General features: G+C 52.2%; 3 protein-coding genes across 6 annotated transcripts; 1 reads left to right on the top strand and 2 right to left on the bottom strand.

The window, feature by feature from the left end:
• The first annotated feature begins 121 nt into the window (after nucleotides 1–121).
• Nucleotides 122–3,856, top strand: LOC122380912 (guanine nucleotide-binding protein subunit beta-like protein 1). Of its 4 annotated transcripts, none has more exons than XM_043364524.1 (4): nucleotides 145–185; nucleotides 485–713; nucleotides 961–1,134; nucleotides 3,050–3,856. In XM_043364524.1, exons 2-4 carry the CDS (start codon nucleotides 552–554, stop codon nucleotides 3,677–3,679), a joined length of 966 nt encoding a protein of 321 aa, XP_043220459.1. In that variant the 5' UTR covers nucleotides 145–185; nucleotides 485–551; the 3' UTR covers nucleotides 3,680–3,856. The 4 variants fall into 4 exon arrangements, with proteins under 4 accessions (XP_043220458.1, XP_043220459.1, XP_043220456.1 ...); XM_043364521.1 differs by having other exon boundaries at nucleotides 168–296; nucleotides 546–713; XM_043364522.1 differs by lacking the exon at nucleotides 145–185 and adding an exon at nucleotides 188–233 and having other exon boundaries at nucleotides 546–713.
• Nucleotides 3,763–10,090, bottom strand: LOC122380910 (pre-mRNA-processing factor 17-like). Its single transcript, XM_043364520.1, has 9 exons — nucleotides 9,556–10,090; nucleotides 7,946–8,162; nucleotides 7,455–7,693; nucleotides 6,638–6,949; nucleotides 6,156–6,264; nucleotides 5,653–5,807; nucleotides 5,012–5,145; nucleotides 4,464–4,685; nucleotides 3,763–4,093 (listed from the first exon to the last, which is right to left on the bottom strand). The coding sequence occupies exons 1-9, from the start codon at nucleotides 9,715–9,717 to the stop codon at nucleotides 3,916–3,918; spliced, it is 1,728 nt and encodes a 575-aa protein (XP_043220455.1). The 5' UTR covers nucleotides 9,718–10,090; the 3' UTR covers nucleotides 3,763–3,915.
• Nucleotides 10,091–10,644: 554 nt separating this feature from the next.
• Nucleotides 10,645–12,774, bottom strand: LOC122380909 (larval cuticle protein A1A-like). Its single transcript, XM_043364519.1, has 2 exons — nucleotides 12,061–12,774; nucleotides 10,645–11,507 (listed from the first exon to the last, which is right to left on the bottom strand). Exons 1-2 carry the CDS (start codon nucleotides 12,070–12,072, stop codon nucleotides 10,800–10,802), a joined length of 720 nt encoding a protein of 239 aa, XP_043220454.1. The 5' UTR covers nucleotides 12,073–12,774; the 3' UTR covers nucleotides 10,645–10,799.
• Nucleotides 12,775–19,713: the final 6,939 nt, after the last annotated feature.

Below are 19,713 nucleotides of genomic sequence, written 5' to 3'. Positions count from 1 at the left end.
GACAAACTTTTTCCTGAAGATTCTGTTCATTCTATTCAGCATTTTCTGCTTAAGTAAGAAATCACCAGTACTTACGAACAAATGTTTGAAGCTGTTACAGCAAAAGAAAATGTTCTAGAACACAAAAATATTGGTGGGTGTGGTATTTGGTCCATAAAGAAATTGTGTTGTTGTTTTTCACATTCATCATCAGACACCCGTGGCGCATGGCCAAACCCCGAGCAACTTCACGCGTCCGTCGAAACGCCTTCTCAACGAGAGTCATCAACGACTGGAATGGACTACCGCTGGCAGTCGTGAGCGCCGACTCTCTCAACCAGTTCAAGAATCGTCTCGACAAGCACTGGGCCCATCTCCTATACACACCACCTACGCCCTATGAGCCCTAACATGATCCGCCTAGAAGCTCGACTGGACCGGTAGTTTACAGGCCTTTGGCCTCTCTAAATTCCGTTCAACTTAAGTAAGTAAGTAAGTAAGTAAGATCATGACTTTATAATCAAGAAATTGGACGCTTAAAATAAGAACTCTTATTTTTCTTTAAGGTTAACATGAAGTCTGTTGACTCATCCAAGAAACCACCACCACCCCCATTGCATTACTTCAAGAGTGATGGAGCTTTGGTAACAGCTCTGAATTTTTTAGTTTTTCATGATGAAGCATATCTTGCTCAAGGCAGTCAGGATGGAAACCTGACAGTATGGGACTTGAAGGTAATTGCACATTACACTATTCACTATTCAGGTATTTTATGTCTTGTCTGTCACTGACCACTTCCTATGTAAATCGGTACATTGGCGATTGAGGTAAACAGTGTCAATGGTAGTTCGATTTGTTAGGTCTTCTGTTAACATCATCTTTAGTACCCAGTAAAAGAGTGAACCTTAATCAATTGGTTTCACCCTAACAAAGACCCCCGCCCCCCGGTGACTGGCCTTGTGGCCCGTCGTCTGCCCACAGAGCTGCGAGCGGCGCTGGTCGGTGGCGGCGCACAGCTCGGCCTGCCGCGCCGTGGAGCAGCTAGAGAGCGGTCACGTGGTCACCCAGGGCAGAAATGACGCCATCCGCCTGTGGGATGTGGATTCCCAGCAACCTGTGGCTTCACTGCCCTTCATCCATCATGGCTTCTGTCGGGTATGTCGACCAATCGGGACGATACGCCTCGGCCCTGTGGCTTTATTGGAGTTCCTTCGGGAACTCCAATCGGTATTGTGATGCTATTTCGTGACCGGTTTCTAATTTCATTTCCATGCGTTCACATTCGGAACAATATGTCGTCCTTTTGTAGGAGTTCCCTACAGCCGCGCACACCTGCTGCGCATGTGTCGGTGAGCCATTGCTTATGTATACTCGTATATCCGCGCACACACGCTGCGCATGTCTCACGTTACTAGATAGACCGTCTAGCGCATGCGCGTAGTTTTAGTATACCGTCTGACGTCCGTGTGTGCTGTACATTAGTAAAATCTGAAATTTGTAAATACACTTCTCTACTCATCAAACCAAGGCTTTGGAGGAAGACGGAAGACGAGGAAGCGAGGGCGACATGAAGAGCCCTGGTGGCTGACGAGTGCTCGGAAAGGAACACGCTCCGCGATCACACGATCGGATGACTGTAAACTGGGACCGCCGTCTCACCCACAGTTTACACTGGTGACCCCGACGTGATCCGGGCTACTCGTGGACCACACCATGGAGTCGAGCGAAGCCACCCGGCAGCACACCGCTCCTCCCGCAACCAGCTTCAGCTTGCCGGCACCCGAACCCGAGGCAGCAGGTCGGCTCACAGCCCTGCTAGCCACCATCGCGACCCTCATCGTCCGAGTACAGCAAATGGAGGCCACCCAGCGTCGACTCAAAGGCGCAGCATCGCAACTTGGCCGAAGCCAGCATCAACGACGCCATGAAAACCGCCCTCTAAAGCCAGCGCATCCGTCAACCTACGAGATCTGCTGGTACCACCAGCGCTTCGGTGCCAGAGCGCGTCGCTGCAAAGCGCCGTGCAGTTTCTCCCACCGCAACAAAGGTCGACATCGCAGCCGTCAGACGCCTCGCCCGCCACGCCCTCCGACGCCGACGTACCCAGACAGTTCTGTCTGCTGGTACCACCAGCGTTTCGGCAACAAGGCCCGCCGCTGCGAGCCTCCGTGCAGCCGGTCGAAAGCATCTGCCGCAACACTTCTCTTCGTGCGGAACACGAAGACTGCCAAACAGCAACGGATCGACGCTGACGCCTCACTCAGCGCATCTCCTCGCGGCAACCTACCGAAGCGACCGACGCCGACGCCAGCTCCACCCAACAAGCAGCCGGTGGCCGCCAGCGCACCAACCAGCAACATCGACCACTGCGAGCCTGCGTCTCCGGAAGAGACGCCACACCTACCTGCGCAGCAGTCTCCTGCCTCTGCGACTCTGCCACCATCAGCTGCCCGGTCGGACGGCCTGGAGCTGATGCTGCCACAAGACACGCCACCTGCAGAACAACCATCTCCAAGAGCAGCAGCACCGGGACCAGCTCCACCGCGATCTATCTTGCGCTCTCGCACCGATCGCGACGTTCGATCCCCACAGCGATCTCGACGCGTCACGTTCGCGACCCGTCTAGGGAGGGGGTAGTGTAGGAGTTCCCTACAGCCGCGCACACCTGCTGCGCATGTGTCGGTGAGCCATTGCTTATGTATACTCGTATATCCGCGCACACACGCTGCGCATGTCTCACGTTACTAGATAGACCGTCTAGCGCATGCGCGTAGTTTTAGTATACCGTCTGACGTCCGTGTGTGCTGTACATTAGTAAAATCTGAAATTTGTAAATACACTTCTCTACTCATCAAACCAAGGCTTTGGAGGAAGACGGAAGACGAGGAAGCGAGGGCGACATGAAGAGCCCTGGTGGCTGACGAGTGCTCGGAAAGGAACACGCTCCGCGATCACACGATCGGATGACTGTAAACTGGGACCGCCGTCTCACCCACAGTTTACACTTTCCCCTGCCCGTGTGCAGTGTCTGAGCTCAGTTTTCAGACCGCGTCTGCCGTGTGCTCGTCAGATGGCGGTGGTCGGCGGCCGGCTGGCCTGTCCCAGTGAGCCGGCCTCCGAGGTGGCGCTGCTGGACCCGCGCTCGGGCGCCGAGGCCGGCCGACTGGCGGCGCCCGCCGAGCTCGGCACGGTGATGGCGCTGGCGCCGCTGCCGGGTGCCGCCGGCGCGCGCCTGCTGGCCGTGTACGAGTCGGGCGGCCTGCTGCTCTGGGACCCGGCCCAGCCCTGCCGGCCGGCCGACCGGCTCCAGGTCACCACCGAGACGCCCATGTGCGTGGACGCGGCGACGGACGGCCGCGGTCTGGTGGGCACCTCCGGCACCGCCGTGCCCTCGTTCTCTGTCGGCGCCGACGGCCGTCTGCAGGCCGGCCCGCCGGCCGCCATCACCAACCCGGGCGTGGCCAGCGTGCGGCTGCGGCCCGACGGCCGGCTGGCCGCGCTCGGCTGCTGGGACGGCCGGCTGCGGCTCGTCTCCGGCCGCCGGCTGCGCCTGCTCGCCGCCCTCGAGCACCACACGGCCACCGTCGAGTGCGTCCAGTTCGCGCCGCGGCCGGTCCGGCTGTGGAAGGCGCGTGCGCTACTGGCCAGCGGCTCGGCAGACGGCACTGCCGCCCTCTGGAAGGTGTATGACGACTCATGACGCCGCCCCGCGTCCCAAGGCACTGTACCGTGAGCGCTGTAAGTGGCAGCGCGATCGGAGTCATCTGTGATACCGTCAGACTTGCGGGCCACTCATCCTGTATTCCGCATTCGTAACATGGCTGCGATCATCGGGTGACAATGACACTGGGAAAATACATATGACGAACGATGTGTATATCGCGTATCTCCGCGATCGGAGGCGCACAGCGATCGGGGCCGGGTGGCCGCGCGCGCTCAGTCCCACAGCTTGATCTCGCCGTCCCAGCCGGCCGTGATCAGCTTGCTCGTCTCGTGCGGGTGCCACATGGTCTGAATGCAGACGCCGTCGTGCGCCTTCCACTTGCGGTACAGCTTGGTGGTCTTCCAGTCCCAGACGTAGCACTTTCCGTCGGCGTCGCCCGACACCAGGTAGCTGCCGGGACGAGAAAGTGATCACTGGTCAGCGTGCGGTGAATGCAGTCGACAATTGACGTCCATGAATGAGGGAGCGTCGCCAAGGAATGAATCACATTGCGCCTGATGACCCAGCTACACATCTATTATTCTGATCGGATCAGAGAACTAAGCAATCGCACGTAATCCTAATCTGCCAATATTTTCTGAGGCAAGTTTATTTTTGCGAAAATATGATAAATTAAATTTATATTAATCGAAGAAAATGCTGCAACGTGTATGATGTTCATCAAAACTGCACGTTAGAACTAAGTAGGCTCGTTTGCCGAAACGTTTCAAACGCAAACGTGTAAAGCTGTGGAAAACAATCTGATTTAACGCGTGCGTACCTCATCTCCGGTGAGAAGTCGAGGCCGCACGCGTACCCAGCCACCATGTGTCCGGTGAACTGTTTCTTGCGGTGCAGCTTGTAGCGGTTGATGGCCGAGAAGATGCAGATCTTGTTGTCCATCGACTGACAGGCCAGCCACTTGCCGTTGGGTGAGAGCGTGACGGCCGGCATACTGTGCATGGACGGGTCGGCGATGTACTTCATGTCCACCGGGATGTCCCTGCGGCGGCAGATAGGATGTCAGTCACACAAACAGCAGGCGGGCCTGTATCAGACTGACAGTTCAGGACAGGCCGACACTGTTCCACTAGCCGACAGCCGAGCCGGCACCTGGCCTGGGTCCGAAACCGCAAATCACTTCCCAGTTCCCACCATGACAATGTGGCATGTGCCTTACGCGAACGGTCTGTTATCGCCGACACGGTTGCAACTTTTGACTTAAACCTTGTCTACAAACGGTAGCCGAGCAACACCAAGCACCTCACGGCACGCGGACTGTGGGGAACCTACAGCACACACAAATGCCGTCGTCGCGGCAGGACGTACCACTCCCAGATGCGCAGGCTCTTGTCGTCCGATGTGGAGACGAAGCGCCGGTTCTCGTCGATAAAGGTGATAGTGTTGACCGAGCCCAGGTGCCGGTCGTACTCCTGCGTTATCTCGCCGGAACGGGTGTCCCACTGCCGGCGGACGGACATGCGACGGGGTGTTATTACATGTCTGCGAGACCGGAGGAAGGGACGGTGCTCGTGGGCAGCGTATTTGTGGATAATAATGGGTAGAGCGGACGGGGTTCGACTGAGCCGCAGTACAGCAGGTAGGGACCGGGAAAGGAGGGAACGCAATTATAACGTAGGGCCACACAAAACTGGGTCCTTCGAGCCACTTTCTCCGTTTCAAATATGAAGCATAAAGTTTGTGTGACAAAATTATTTTACACATAAATGTTGACCCATCCACGGTAGATGTTCGAAAACAGGCGACGGGGTGCGTAATGTACTCGCAAAGGATAATCATGGTCCATACTCCATGGACAATATGCAAATATACTGCATGTGATCTCGAATGGCAGTAGTAAACGGTACTGGAAGTGGAATATAGGCTACATTTGATTTCCAAACGGTTTACCTACGAATAACACCAAATGTCTGACACCGACAAAGAAGGCGCCCTTTCACGCTACTCACGCAGAGGATCTTTTTGTCGGAGAGTCCAGCCACGAAGAGGTGCTGCTTGTCCTCGTCCGGGTGGAACTTGACGCAGTAGGGCACCTTCTTGTTGGTGAAGCGGGAGATGCACTCGCCGCGCTCCGTGTCCCACAGCTTTATGTAGCGGTCGTAGCCTGTAGACGAAGGACAGTCAGAGAGATACACTCATACGATGGATGAATAGCTGCACTATGCATAAGCTGGCGATTTGGGGTTTACAGGCACGTTAACAGCGAGGTCTCTACGTTATCCTGAGGTCATCACGACTAAACGGACGGCGAGGAAACGTAGGAAAGCACAGCTTTTCAGGAACTTCTAAAATCATCTTGAGATGCCTCCTGAAGCTACGTTATTACTAGGCACTAAGGTAGCTTACTCCGGAACTATCGTTTACTGCCTCCATCTACGACAACCGGCGGCAGCAATGATTGACATACTCATCAAGCGGCCATTTCGGCCACGAGGGTGAGCGTTGTACGGACCTGCCGAGAGGAACTGTGTGCCGTCGTTGTTGAAGCAGATGTCGCGCACGGCCTGCCGGTGTCCCAGGTAGGTTCTCAGCATGCGCCGCTGGTTGTACACCTCCCACAGCTGCGGCAGCACGGTCCAGGGGCTCGGTCAGGGAAGAACAGAAAACAGCATGGCAACGGCAAACAGAGTAGCGAATGGGACACACCGAAACGATAAACAGCACCGGAACGACACCGGAACGATTGTTTGCGGTAAATGAGTTCAAGACGTAACACAACACGTCAAAACGGGCTTAACTGTTAGCGGAGCATTATCCAGTATACACTATACACGCACGTGTTACATTGACATGTAAAGCTAACAAAGTAGGGGCCGATTTTCAGGTACCCCCATGAAGATGAATGCAGCGTGTCCACACTCAGCCGACCAGCTGCACCATCCAGCTCACGTCGACGCAGCTGGCCGATCCGTGAAGCACCATACCGATTCTCACCTTGATCTTGCAGTCCATGCCACAGGAGAGAATAAGATGACCCGACTTGGGGAAGAAGCGTGTGGCGTGCACACCCTTGCTGTGTCCCTGCCAGGTGTGCAGCAGCTTCTTGGGGATGAAGCACTTCTCGGGCGGCTCCTCTGAGCGCAGGTTGACGCCCACGTCCTGCGGCACGTGCAGGTACGAGCGGCCCTGGTAGTCGTAGGCGTCCTTGACGTGCAGTATGGTGCGCTCCTCCATCGGCTTGTCGTCCGTCTGCTTGCCGCGCTTCTGACGTTTGGCCGTGATGATGTCCAGCTCGGCCTGCTCCTCCTGGGCAGGGGCAGGGCAGGGAGGGGGAGAGCGTCAGAGCGGAGTCAGGGAGCGGGCAGGGCGGCAGAGTCAGAGCAGGGTCAGGGAGCGGGCAGGGCGGCAGAGTCAGAGCAGGGTCAGGGAGCGGGCAGGGCGGCAGAGTCAGAGCGGAGTCAGAGAGCAGGCAGGGCAGCAGAGTCAGAGCAGTCAGGGAGCAGGCAGGGCGGCAGAGTCAGAGCAGTCAGGGAGCAGGCAGGGCGGCAGAGTCAGAGCAGGGTCAGGGAGCAGGCAGGGCGGCAGAGTCAGAGCAGGGTCAGGGAGCAGGCAGGGTGGCAGAGTCAGAGCAGTCAGGGAGCAGGCAGGGCAGCACAGTCAGAGCGGAGTCAGAGAGCAGGCAGGGTAGCAGAGTCAGAGCAGGGTCAGCGACGGCGCTAATGCATTGATGAAAACTAAACAAATATCACTGGAGGCCGGAGGGGGAGATAGAAATGCAACATAAAGCAGGATGCTTGTGTCGGACTATTACCTCCGAGGGCTTCATGACCTTCTGTTCGTCGACGAATCCGCCCCAGGGCCCCAGGTAGCCGTCAATGTCGCTGGCGTCAGAATTCTTTTCGCGCTTTCGCTTGTCGAGCGGCCGCTTCTCCTTGGGCTTCTCGAAGACGGTGTGCGCGCCGTCGGCGCTGGTGGAGGCGGTAGCGGCGCCCACCATGCGCGCCGCTCCGTCATCGGTCACCGCCTCTGTGCTCGGGTCCACCGCGTAACCTGGACACACGCGACGGGCGTCCTCAGACACGAGCATTGTATGCAGCTTCAGACAACGAGAGAAAGTCGTTTTTATCTGCAGTTCACGCATACGATCAAAATAAATGCATGGCATACAAACTAAGTCCTGGCCCCATTCGTTATGGGGTGACACTTTTTACGGCAGCATTAAACAATCATTTTCACGGGTAGAACCGACCACTGGCTAAAGACGAATGCAGGGCAAGAGGAAGGACTGATCCCCCGTCTTACCGAAGCTGGTGAATGTGCGGCGCTGGTTCTCGAACTGGAAGGCGCTGAAGTGAGCCGGCTCCACATAGCCGGCCAGCGTGTTGCGCTCGGCGCGCATCTGCTGCGTCTGCGCCGGGTTGGCCGGTCCGAGCACGGGCGCGAACAGCTCGTCATAGCGCGGGTTGTACTCGAGCTCCTTCACACTGGGGTCGATGTGCCGCCGGCTGTCCAGGCCCGACTGACGGCGACAGAGCAGCACCTCGTCACAACTGCACGTTCATAGCAGAAATGTTCTACATCAAATGAAGAAGCTTAGGAAAAACATACAGTGAAAGCATATGTACACATAAAAGGATAAATGTACACAAAAGTGAGGCCTTACATACAAGTGAGGCTTATTATGTGAGTCACATTATGTACAAATATAGGTAGCGCCTTATTAGCCCCTGTACCAACAAGTCAACTGATGCCAGCTAGTGAACTTTGAAAACTGATCAATGGAAGCTGTGTTGTCATCTGCTCGCATCGAGCAAACATATTGATTTTTAAGTTAAGAATTAAGTTTTCTTTTGCAAATGTTTGTTAATATAGTTATTTACCAATTATGTCATAACTCTGATAAAATGTAGGCATTCCCATTGCATTGCAGAAAATTGACAGTTGGATAGGTATTCGCTTGAAAGAGAAATGCACACACAGATTGAAATTGAAGTTTTCTTCTTATATTGCTTACAGCTGCAGCACAAGACAAAGAATAAAGGGTAGGTATTAATTTGATTCCAGTTGAGGAGCTATGCCACCTTGAGTGACAATGCCACACCAGCCAGTTGAAAATCTGTCGCAGCCCATACCAAACAAGACCCATAATTTTTACCACTAAATAAGATATCTGCACTTTGAAAATGAAAACTGCAATAAAAGGCCAATCTTGTTCTGTAAAACCACTTTGTGCCTCCCACCCATCATTTCTAATGATGGTGAGCCAGCACAGGATTCCTGCATGGCATCATGTAGGGGCATGCACCACCTGATACAAAAACTGCAGGACACCAGTGAATCTGCATAGCAATGTGCTCTAGCTCAGTGATTCTGCACCAAACAGTATCCTCAATAAATTGCCATACTATGCAGTCTGACCAACATTCTATCTGGACTGGGAAGCATGGCAACACAGTGGTTAATGGGCCAATCCAGCTTGAGTGGCAAATCCCCACCAGCCAACACCAGCCCGAGACTTGAAACCCACACAATCTGGTATTAGTATATATTAGGTCCGAGTGGACAATTGTGACGCTGTTGATACAAATATGTAACAGCAAAAAATTTAGGTTTTAGGTTAGGTTAGGCTGTAGGTTTGTAGGTTTTAGGTTGGTAGGTTTGTAGGTTAGGTTAGGTTAGGTTGTAGGTTTGTAGGTTGTAGGTTGGTAGGTTGTAGGTAAATAGGTAAGGTTAGGTCAGGTTTGATTGTTTTTCTTTTATTTCCAAGACATATAAGCATCATTTTTGGATTCAGGATGTCAAATAATGTAAGAATATGAAAACTTTATCTTTTAACAGTCACTCAGACTCAATGTATACTTTTACCCACAATCTCACAAAAAAACAAGGCATGGCAATAAAAACTCACTCACCCCTGGTGCTACTGTTGGAGCAGAGCAGATCTGAAGCGTTTTGACCGAAGTCAAGCTTTCTGAAGATGTGATTGGTTTGAGATGGGCAGTCAATGCATCTTCATCCTCTCCTGAATCATTACTGTCTGATCCATAAGCTCTCAATGCAAGTATGGAGGACATCTTTGGATTGACTCACTTCAATTCTTAAGAAATGATCTCATAGTTCCAGGCCAATAAAAAAATAATAAACACACAGATGACAAAAATATTGATACCAAATCTTGGAGTTTGGTGGAATCAAACCCTGATTATTCAGTACCTAGTTCCTTTCTGTTTCTGTCAACATTTTAACACTGATAATAAATAAACCACATATGCCCCACCAATCCCTTTTACTGTGTCGCGAACTCAAAACATATAACTATGAGCGGTGTTTTACGCAACGCTTTTACGCAATGGGGCAGTTGACTGTGTACTTTTTTTAGCTCATAAAATTCGATAAGCACACCTATCCAATCAAGACACGCACGACGTCATGCTGCTGCTGTTCATTGGGTAAAATTCCCCCTTAATCTGATCATATTGCTAACGAACATAATAACGTGAGTCGCTTTTGCGCCATTTTTGTATCAAATCGTTCAGTAACCACTACAAAATTATAACCTGTAGTATCATGTAATAACTTGGCGAAAGTCGTCGGTCAATAACGTATCGTAAGAATAACCCCATGCCTCAGACCTTGGATCAAAGATCATAGACTGAGACAAAGCAGCCGTGCGCGGTTGTATGCGTACGTCAAACTTTGGACTCCAAATTTTGTCATAGAACAGGAGTCACGCGATCGAAGGGTAGCGGGCAGGTCAACGCAACAAGCTTCGCTTAGCGCGGGCTCAGTCCTTGTGAATCATTCCAATCAAAAGGTTCGGACTAAATTTATTTTTAAAAAAATAGAGACCAGCCCGTGCTTTCTAGCATAAGCCCGTGCTAGAAAGCACAGCCCGTACATCGTCAACATGCAGGTCGGTACCTAAATAAGGTCGTGTAGTCAAACCCTGTAAGAATCTTGGTCAAACCAACAACAAATGGTCACATGATAAAAACGACAAATAATGAAGTTCCGCATTGTATTAAACAAAACAAGAACGAAAAACAGAACCGAAAGTGCAAAGCAACTGATAGTGACAAAAGATCGCAAGTTGCGACCACAATTTAAATAGGTTTCCACTTAGAGTGCCCGCCCGATCGGAGGATCGGCGCTGCGCTCAGTAGTTGTAGATGTAGGCCGGCTGCTGGTAGACCGGGTAGCCCGAGCGATAGGTGTCGGCCGGAGCCTGGTAGCCGTAAGAGCTGACCGCCACGGACCCGTGGCCCGAGCGGTAGGTGTCGGCCGGAGCCTGGTAGCCGTAAGAGCTGACCGCCGGCGCGGATACGGCCGGCACGGCGGCCGCCGCGTATTGGTAAGCGGGCACGGGCGCGGGCGCGGGCGCGGGCGCCGGCACCTTGGCCACCACGGGCGCCGTGTGCACCCGCTCGCGCACCACGGGCACGTCGGGTCCCTCCGCCTTGGAGACCTGCTGGTGGGAGACGGCCGCCGGCACGGGGCTGTAGACGCGCGCGCCGCCGTGCTGCGCCGGCACGCCCACCTGGGTGAGCGGCAGCTTCTCCACGGTGGCCTGGAAGCCGTTGATGTCGTCGGCGGTGTAGGTGACGACGCGCTCGGTGCCGTCGGCGTCGACGAGCCGGTACTGCCCGCGCACCACGCCGCCGTCGCGGCTCTCCACGTGCGACTTGTGGTCGCCCGAGTACGGGTCCGAGACGCCATAGTTGAAGTCGTAGCGGGGGTGCGGGTTCACGTAGTCGACCACCTCCAGGGAGCGGGCGACCGGCGCCTCTCCGACCACCACGGCGCCGTAGCCGTGCTCGGGCCGGCCGGCCGCCAGAGCCGCCAGCGCGGACAGCGCAGCCACCACCTGCCGAAAGGGCGGGATATCAGCACGGGACCGGACGGCGGACAGGGAGCGCAGGTGTCAGCCATGAGTCACCGCAGTATGTGTACTACTTTATCGGTCGCTAATGTCAGAACAATATTCATTAGGCTGATGCCACTACATAGGCGCGGGAGCCGGGGGGCAGTGGGGGCAGCTTGCCCCCCCAGCTCTGGGGCCGTGGGGGCGGTGCCCCCACAGCTTTGAGACGGAATACCACACTTTTGTTGGAAATGTTTTCTTTTTTTTTGTTGAAAAAGCCGAGGGGTGAAAAATAAGTGGCCTAAAACCGGTGAGAAAACTAGATTTGGGGGTACCCTAGGTTAATCTCTATTATGGTGTGCCCCCCCAGTCGGAAAGTAGTTCCCGCGCCCCTGTGCCACTATTCAACGCCATTACTTGTATCAAATTACAGGACATTCCCGCTGCTAGTTCATGAACGAAAGCGTGCCGTTAATCGGTGACACTGCTGTGTCCTGCGCTATTGTTACAACCAAATATTCCCATCCAAGTCCCCGTCACCGCTCGACGATCTCACCTTAAGAGCCATCTCTGGTTTAAGCTTGGTGCTGCACGGAGGAGCCCGACCTAGCAGGTAGTGCCGTGCCCTGCGCCAGTTTCACTTTTATACCTGCTGTGCACCGGCGGCGGCCAAGGTCGAGGGGAGGGGCCGTCTCCGCGGGGCAGGGGTCAGAGCGTCTTGTGACCCCCGGCGGCAGCGCGCACATCCGGCCTGAGGCAGCCCAGGAGGAGGAGGAGCCAACACTGCTCCTGATTCACAGGACCGGTACCTACTTCAAAGCATCACACTTATTTCGCACTCCATTGTTGGAAAAGAATATGTGTGGAGGAAGGAATAAGAAATTATCGCACTCAGACTGATAAAATATCATATAAGACAGGCTTGACAAAGGTAAGATACCGGCAGCATGTGTTGTGTTTATGATACCGGCAGCATGTGTAAGATACCGGCAGCATGTGTTGGAGGTTTATGATTTTGATGATGATTCATGAGAATCCATGAGTTCATGACGGTAGCCGGTAGGTGCTAGGTATAAACACACAAACAAATAATGAAAAGAATCATAGTACTAAAGCCAAAACAAGATGTTCCAAACTGAGTAGAGTTAATATATAATAATCTACCAAACAGTTGTACCTAGTTATTAGGCATTTACCGGAAAACGACAAATACCTAATTGTCTCAGGAGTTCAACAACATTCAGAGAAAAACATGAAATGCGAGTACAAACGTACATTCCTCGTTGCACTGTGCGAAAGGCATACGTTATGCTTAGTCAGTTATAAACAACGCGTTATTTTCTTTATTCGAGTGACGTAAATACGTGAAGATACTCTTGAAACATCCACAGTCCACACATCAGCAACCTTTCTCGCGAGCCCTTACGCTTCGAAAATGTGTACCCCACATTTCCAGCTATCAGGGAAAACGCTGATTTCCAGCATACTTGATCCGTGCCAAGGCAGCTTGAGCGGTGAGCCTGATGAGTGATGAAATCGCAGTTGGTCAAAGGATGCTAGCACTTGAGACTGTAGGTGGCCATACCTATTGTAGTGCAGTGAGCAGCAGGATACTATGATAAACTGCAGTGAGTTACATAACAATAGCACCGGAAACTGCAGGGAGCCCAGGATACACTAGGATAATCGCATGTGTGTGCAGTCAGTTTTGAACGTACCGCACATTGGTGCGGTGGATCCATAAAGCCCGACAGAGAAGGGCTGCTAAATTTGAATCACTTAGCCAATTGACATTCTCATCCATCCTTCAGGTCGATTGGTTCAGTGACTCAGATTTAGCAGCCCTTCCTCATTGGGCTAGATGGATCCACCGCACCGATGCGCGATACTTTCAAGAGTGACTGCACAGGCCGATGTTGCTGCGATACCTGGTCCCCCAAGTTCCCCTAGTTACCGAGTGCCCTTCATCCATTGTTGGGAGCTCCGTCCGGCTGGGATACCCGCGGTCCCCATGTTCCCCTAATTACCGAGTGCCTCCCAGCCCATGTTGGGCGACTGAAATACGACACATGATACTAACACTGGAGACTGCGGTGGACCACATGACACTAACACTACAGAGGTTTTAAGGTTGCGGTGAAAGTTATAAATAATATAACTTTTACATTAATCCTGTACAAAAGTTAATATAACTTATATTAACTAAAATTTGAGGTAAAAAACATCACAAAACGTAATATCGTTCTTTTTTTTCTAGAACGATATTACGCAAAACACGCAAACACGCAAAAAAAACGCACGCAGAAAACGCATAGTGTAGCCAGGCCTTAACACTAGAGGTAGCAGTGAGCCGCAGGATATTACTGGATACTGCAGTTCGCAGAAGACAGCAGATGACCACATGACACTAACACCGGAGACTGCAGTTAGCCACCGGACGCTAACACCGGAGACTGCAGTGAGCCACAGAGCACTAGCACGGAGACTGCAGTGAGCCACAGAACACTAACACCGGAGACTGTCGTGAGCCACAGAACACTAGCACCAGACTGCAGAGAGCCACCGGGCGCTAACACCGGAGACTGCAGTGAGTCACAAAACACTAGCACCGGAGACTGCAGTGAGCCACCGGGCGCTACCACTGGAGACTGCAGTGGGCCATATGACAGTAACACTAACACCGGAGACTGCAGTGAGCCATGGGACACTAACACCGGAGACTGCAGTGAGCCATAGGACACTAACACCGCAGACTGCAGTGAGCTAGAGACTGCATTTGAACACAGGGCACTACCACTAGAGACTACAGCTGGTCATAGGATACAAACACCGGAGAAAGGCCACAGACTGCAATGGGTGGCCCCTGCCGTCAGCCTGTAATGAGTCACAGGACACTGACACTGGAGAGCGGAGACTGCAGTGAGCCACAAAAGTCGTTTAGTTACAGAACACTATAACAGCACAGTTAACTACAGTTAGCAATCAGAAAAATCCCTGAAGACTGTGGTTGTCAGTTGTCACATCATAATGCATGTTCATAATGTATGTTTTTCCTAATAGCCACTCCTCTTGGAGCTAGAGTTAGCCCTCGCCGGCCGAGGGTTAAATCTGCCGCACCCCTTAGGTTTTTTTCGCGATAAGAAATTCGGCATACCTGACCTTTGACTCAAGCCGGATCCTGTGACAACAAAATCATTTTCAGGTCAGGTCAAATCACTTAATTATGACGTCATAAGTGATCCTTTGCACGGTCCTACAATGTCGCAGCTCAGCAATGACCCCAGTGCCAGCGGAGCTCTCACAGGGGGTTACAGAAACTAACTTATTATCTAGACGCCTCACAACTTGCATAGCTCGGATTTTTCCTAAAGGTCACCTGAGGTCAGGTTAGGGAAATATGGAAACCTAACCATATTTCTTAGCCTGTGAGGGAAATATGGAAACTGTTATTTTGGAGCCGGGAATGATCTAAAACTTACTCAAACGCGTGGAATCGTCATTATAGTAACTATTTGCAAGGTTCGATGCTTCACTTTTGCATCATTGACCTTGCGTGACGTCAGTCATGACGCACTAAGGTCATAGGAGTTTTTTTTTTCGTAAATAACTTTCGAGCTAATTGAGCTAGCGAGTCGCGAAAGCCACCAATGGACAAGACAAGACTTGCCGAATCGAATGATATGTGATATGACCTCCTTGGCCACCAGCTTCGGTGGCTCTGACCTGAGTGGCTCTGACCTGACCCTGACCCGAGATTAACATCCTAGGTTTGCCTCACCTAAACAAAAAGTATATTTTTCGACCCGCCTGAGCATGGAGAACACGATTGTGCTAAACTCGCGCCTATGAAACCATTTTTTGCGAAGGTATTTACCAAAAACCGATCCCATACCTTGGGTCACTTGACCTGACCTCAGAGTTCACCGGTTCACCTGAGACCTTAAAATCGGGTAGCAGTCGTTGCGTCTCGCAACGGCGCTCACACTCGTTTTTAACGCGAGGCTCTAGCTCAAATATGGGCGAAACGGCGAGGGAGGTCGTAACTCGTACCCGCCCCTCCCCTCGGCCAGACGTACTTACCTATGTAGGAAATCAATACAGGTCCGGTGAGGGTTAAGGTACGAACGTGAAAGCTCAGAGTACTTTTCCAGAAACTTTCAAACCATTTTGTTGTAGGTATGCAGGAAGCTTGCCAGATAATGAAAAAGAACGAATGAAATGCGAAGCTTCACATAACTATTGCGCTATTTTTAGATTATCGATATGTCAGACGAGACGCAATTATTTGTTTCCTATAATCAGCTATCATACAAGTTGGCGTTGACGGAACAACAAGGCACGTCTTTTTATGTGTTTGTGCCGAGGATAACTTATAACCAAGGAACTAGGTACTCGAACCGTGGGTTAAGAAGTGATTTGAAAAAAAAAGTATAGCACTAATTACCTACTTCGTTGGTAAAAAAAATGTTTTAATAAATAAAAAACTATTTATGTTGATAAGACAATCATGGTATAACCACTCAGTTATGAACTAAGGCGTAGACCACTGTATATCTAGTTATATAGTGGTCTATGGCTAAGGTCATCAGCAGGAAAACGTGCATCTTCAAAAATGGACCCTAATTGCCTGGAAAGGTCAGGGTAAAGTCGCACATTGTGATGCACAAAACACCGGGGGTCAACCCTTTCTTGCTTACAAAATAAACAATGGCAATGCGTTGTTACATAATTGCACCATTTCAGTAGCACGGAACCGAGCGATGAATATGATAGCGGCGCAGACGCGAGGCCCTTAGAGTTAGACCCATCGCTGAGCGCAGTCATATATCCTGGGCCATGGGTTCTATGTAGTGTGTATCTATACATGTACAGTGAACAACCTTTCAGCCTCGTAAGGTGAAGTTGCCGTTAGCTTGTTAACAGGAGGTGCGTTCCGTTTATCGCAGTGCCATTTAGGACACCTGACATTTTCCATCGCGCCCAGTCAGGGGTGTAACTTTTGCTTTTGAGATGGGGGTGCACTTGGTGATGGGGGCGACCTTCAATGAGGATAGGGGCGCTTCCAAGGTGCATAGATGGTGCATACATTATACATTAGCGTCGCCACGGGGGGACAAGCGGGGCAGCTTGCCCCCCCCCCCACCCCGACCGGGCTCCCCCTGAGATCAATGCAGATCCGATGAGATTTTGGGGTCGGCAAAAAAATGGGGGTAGTTTTCATGAATGGCTGTAAAGTCAAAATCGGTTGGAGTCGCGAGTCCCAACCAGAGTCGGAGTGAGAGTCGCCAACATTTTCAGGACTTTGACTCCAGGCTCGAACGTATCATAACTTTGATTCAATCCATGTCTTGGCTGGTGTTAGCTGAATTTTACACTCGGTTTTCAACACTGTTGTGGAGCTGGGAGCGACCCCCTTACCTCCTCTCGGGAGCAGCGCTCCGTCCACGCGCAGAGACCGGGTCCGTCTAGTACCTACGCTGACACGAAATTTTAGTGTCAAGACCATTAGCGTCGCCACGGGGGGGGGCAAGCGGGGCAGCTTGCCCCCCCCCCAACCTTCAACCGGGCACCCCCTGAGATCGATGCAGATCCGATGAGATTTTGGGGTCGGCAAGAAGTGGGGGTAGTTTTGAAGAATGGCTGTGAAGTCAAAATCAGTTGGAGTCTTGAGTCCCAGCCAGAGTCGGAGTGAGAGTCGCCAAAACATTCAGGACTTTGACTCCAGATTCGAACATATCAAAACTTCGATTCAATCCATGTCTTAGCTGCTGTTAGCTGAATTTTACACTCGGGTTTCACCAGTCTAGCACGCTGACACGAAATTTTAGTGTCAAGACCTAGCTCGAAAAATTCGGGGTTGGGTTGGGGTCGTTTCCGACTCTGGCCAAAGGTCTGTGACATGTTCAAGTGCCGTTAAAGTACCACAGGGCTAACGAGGGCCGTGCGTAGGCTCCTAAAAAGTCCCACTGAACTCTAAGAAGGGATCCCACGCTAGCTTCCGAGGGACCCAAACTGACCTCTGAGGGCCCTCAGGCCGGCACTTATGAACACCACTACGATCTTCCACCGCTGATTCTGAAGGCTCGGGCGCAAATCTTTGAGAGCCACTTTGGCAGTCCTTTTAAGGGCCTCCGCCGGTCTCAACAGCCCCATATTGGCTTCTGAGGGTCCATCGGTGTGCAAGGGGCGGACCCATGGTAGTCTCTGAGGGCCCTTTCGACTTTGACGACCATCCTTACGACAGGCCTATGAAGACCTACACGGGCCTTATCATAGAGGGGCCACGTGTGCCTCTGAGCAGGGCTGCGAGGTCGGGGTCGGAGTCGGTCGGAGTCGACAGCTCTGACCGGAGTCGAAGTCGGTTTTGGAAGCCGGGGTCGGATTCGAGTCGAAGGCACCGATAAATCCATCACGGAAATTGAGCATGCTAGAATATGGATTTTTAGAAGGGCGAACCGATTCCCTGGATCATTTGCAACTCTTTTTTCTGGATAAGGTTTGGGATCATCTGCACGGACCCGTCCGAGGGAGGGAGGGGGAGGGGCCCTACAGACCCATTGTATCCTTCCCATTAATAAGCTCTACCCTGCTAAACTAACGTAACGGGTAATGCGTTTTTAACTGACGTAACTGATTTTGCCCAGGAAATCCTAAAAAAATACTTTCTACATTTCATAGCTAGAGGAAAAACTGCATCACCATTGCATTCCTCGCGCGCCATGGCGCGTCGAGTGACATATAAAACGTGTAAGTAATGACTATAGAAAGGCATGATTAAAGACCAAATTGGATTTTGTCCCCCCCCCCCCCCCAACCGAAAATCTCTGGCGACGCCTATGGATGCAGATGAGTCCAATGGTACAAAGTTGGGTATTATGAAATAAAATTGAATTCGTTTGCACGAATATCAATCAATCAATTGAATTTATAACGAATGGCATTTTACTTTTTTATTCCAACCTCTTATAAAATTGGGGGTGCCCTTTTTATGCTCGTCGACTGGCGAGACCCACTTTTGCTGGAATCACCTTTTTCATTGGGCGCCCTTCTACTGCTGGGGTCGCCTCTCCCTCTCTCCTGCTGAGGTCACCCCTCATTCTGCTCGGCGAGACTTACTTCTGATTGGTGCTCCTCCTCTGCTGGGGTTTCACTTTTCTGCTGGAGTCTGACATTTCCCTTGCCGGGCATGCCCTATTTTTGCTAAAGGCGTCCCACCACCTCTGCTGGGGGCGCCCCCGGCCCCACTGCTGCTGGACGAGCCCAACTTTTGCTCCAGGTGCCCCTTTTGTATTAGGGCGCCTCTCTTTTTTAGGCATCCCTCTCCCGGTAGGGCGCCCCTTTCTGGTGTGGCGCCCCTTTCTGCTGGGAGCGCTCCTCTTCTTCTGGGGGCGCCCCACTACTGCTGGACGAGCCCAACTTTTGCTTGAGGTGCCCCATTTATATTGGAGTGCCTCTCTTCTTCTGGAAGCATCCTTCTTCTGGTGGGGCGCCCCCTTTCTGCTGGGGTGTCCTTCTTCTGCTAGGGCACCCCTCTTCTGGCGAGGCGCCCCTTTCTGCTGGAGTCGCCCGTGTTCTACTGAGGAAGCTCTTCTACTGGGCGAATCCATGCTTGAGGTGCCTCATTCCTACTGGGGGCGCCTCTCCTCCGCTGGGGCGCCAGCTTCTGCTTGACGATCCCAACCTACGTTGGAGGTGCCCTACTTCTGCCTCGGGCGCTCCACTTTTGCTGAGAAAGTCCCGCTTTTGCCGGGGTGCCCCTTTCACCCATTTTTGGGGGACGATACGACTGGACGCTTCCCAAGCCCGCAAGCATCACGACGCCGGTCACGAGACGGAATGTAGCCGGGAAATCACCCTCGCCATCTGCTCAAGAGCTTATCGGTGTCGGGCGGCGTGTGGTGCGCCGCTTAGCCTATGGGGGTGCACTTTGACGTGATGGGGGTGCACTTTCAGGGGATGGGGGTGCACCTGCACCCCCATACATATAGAAAGTTACACCGCTGCGCCCAGTTAAACGGCCCGCCCTCGAGAAAAGACAAGCAGAGCATGCGTGTCGAAAGTGTTTTTTTCTTGTTTAGTCTTGGAACTTGTAACTTTTCATCGTTTTACTGTTCTAGATTTCGAAAAAAATAACATAACAACTAAAACCGCAAAAATTGGCAGGTGCCCTTGGCAATGTGAGTCAACCTAACATAACCAAACCAATGCT

The sequence above is a fragment of the Amphibalanus amphitrite genome, unplaced genomic scaffold (assembly GCF_019059575.1).
Source record: "Amphibalanus amphitrite isolate SeventyFive unplaced genomic scaffold, NRLGWU_Aamphi_draft 000109F_arrow, whole genome shotgun sequence".
NCBI classification, from domain to species: domain Eukaryota; kingdom Metazoa; phylum Arthropoda; class Thecostraca; order Balanomorpha; family Balanidae; genus Amphibalanus; species Amphibalanus amphitrite.
Note: the sequence above shows the minus strand (reverse complement) of the source record. Positions and strands in the feature narration are given on the sequence as shown.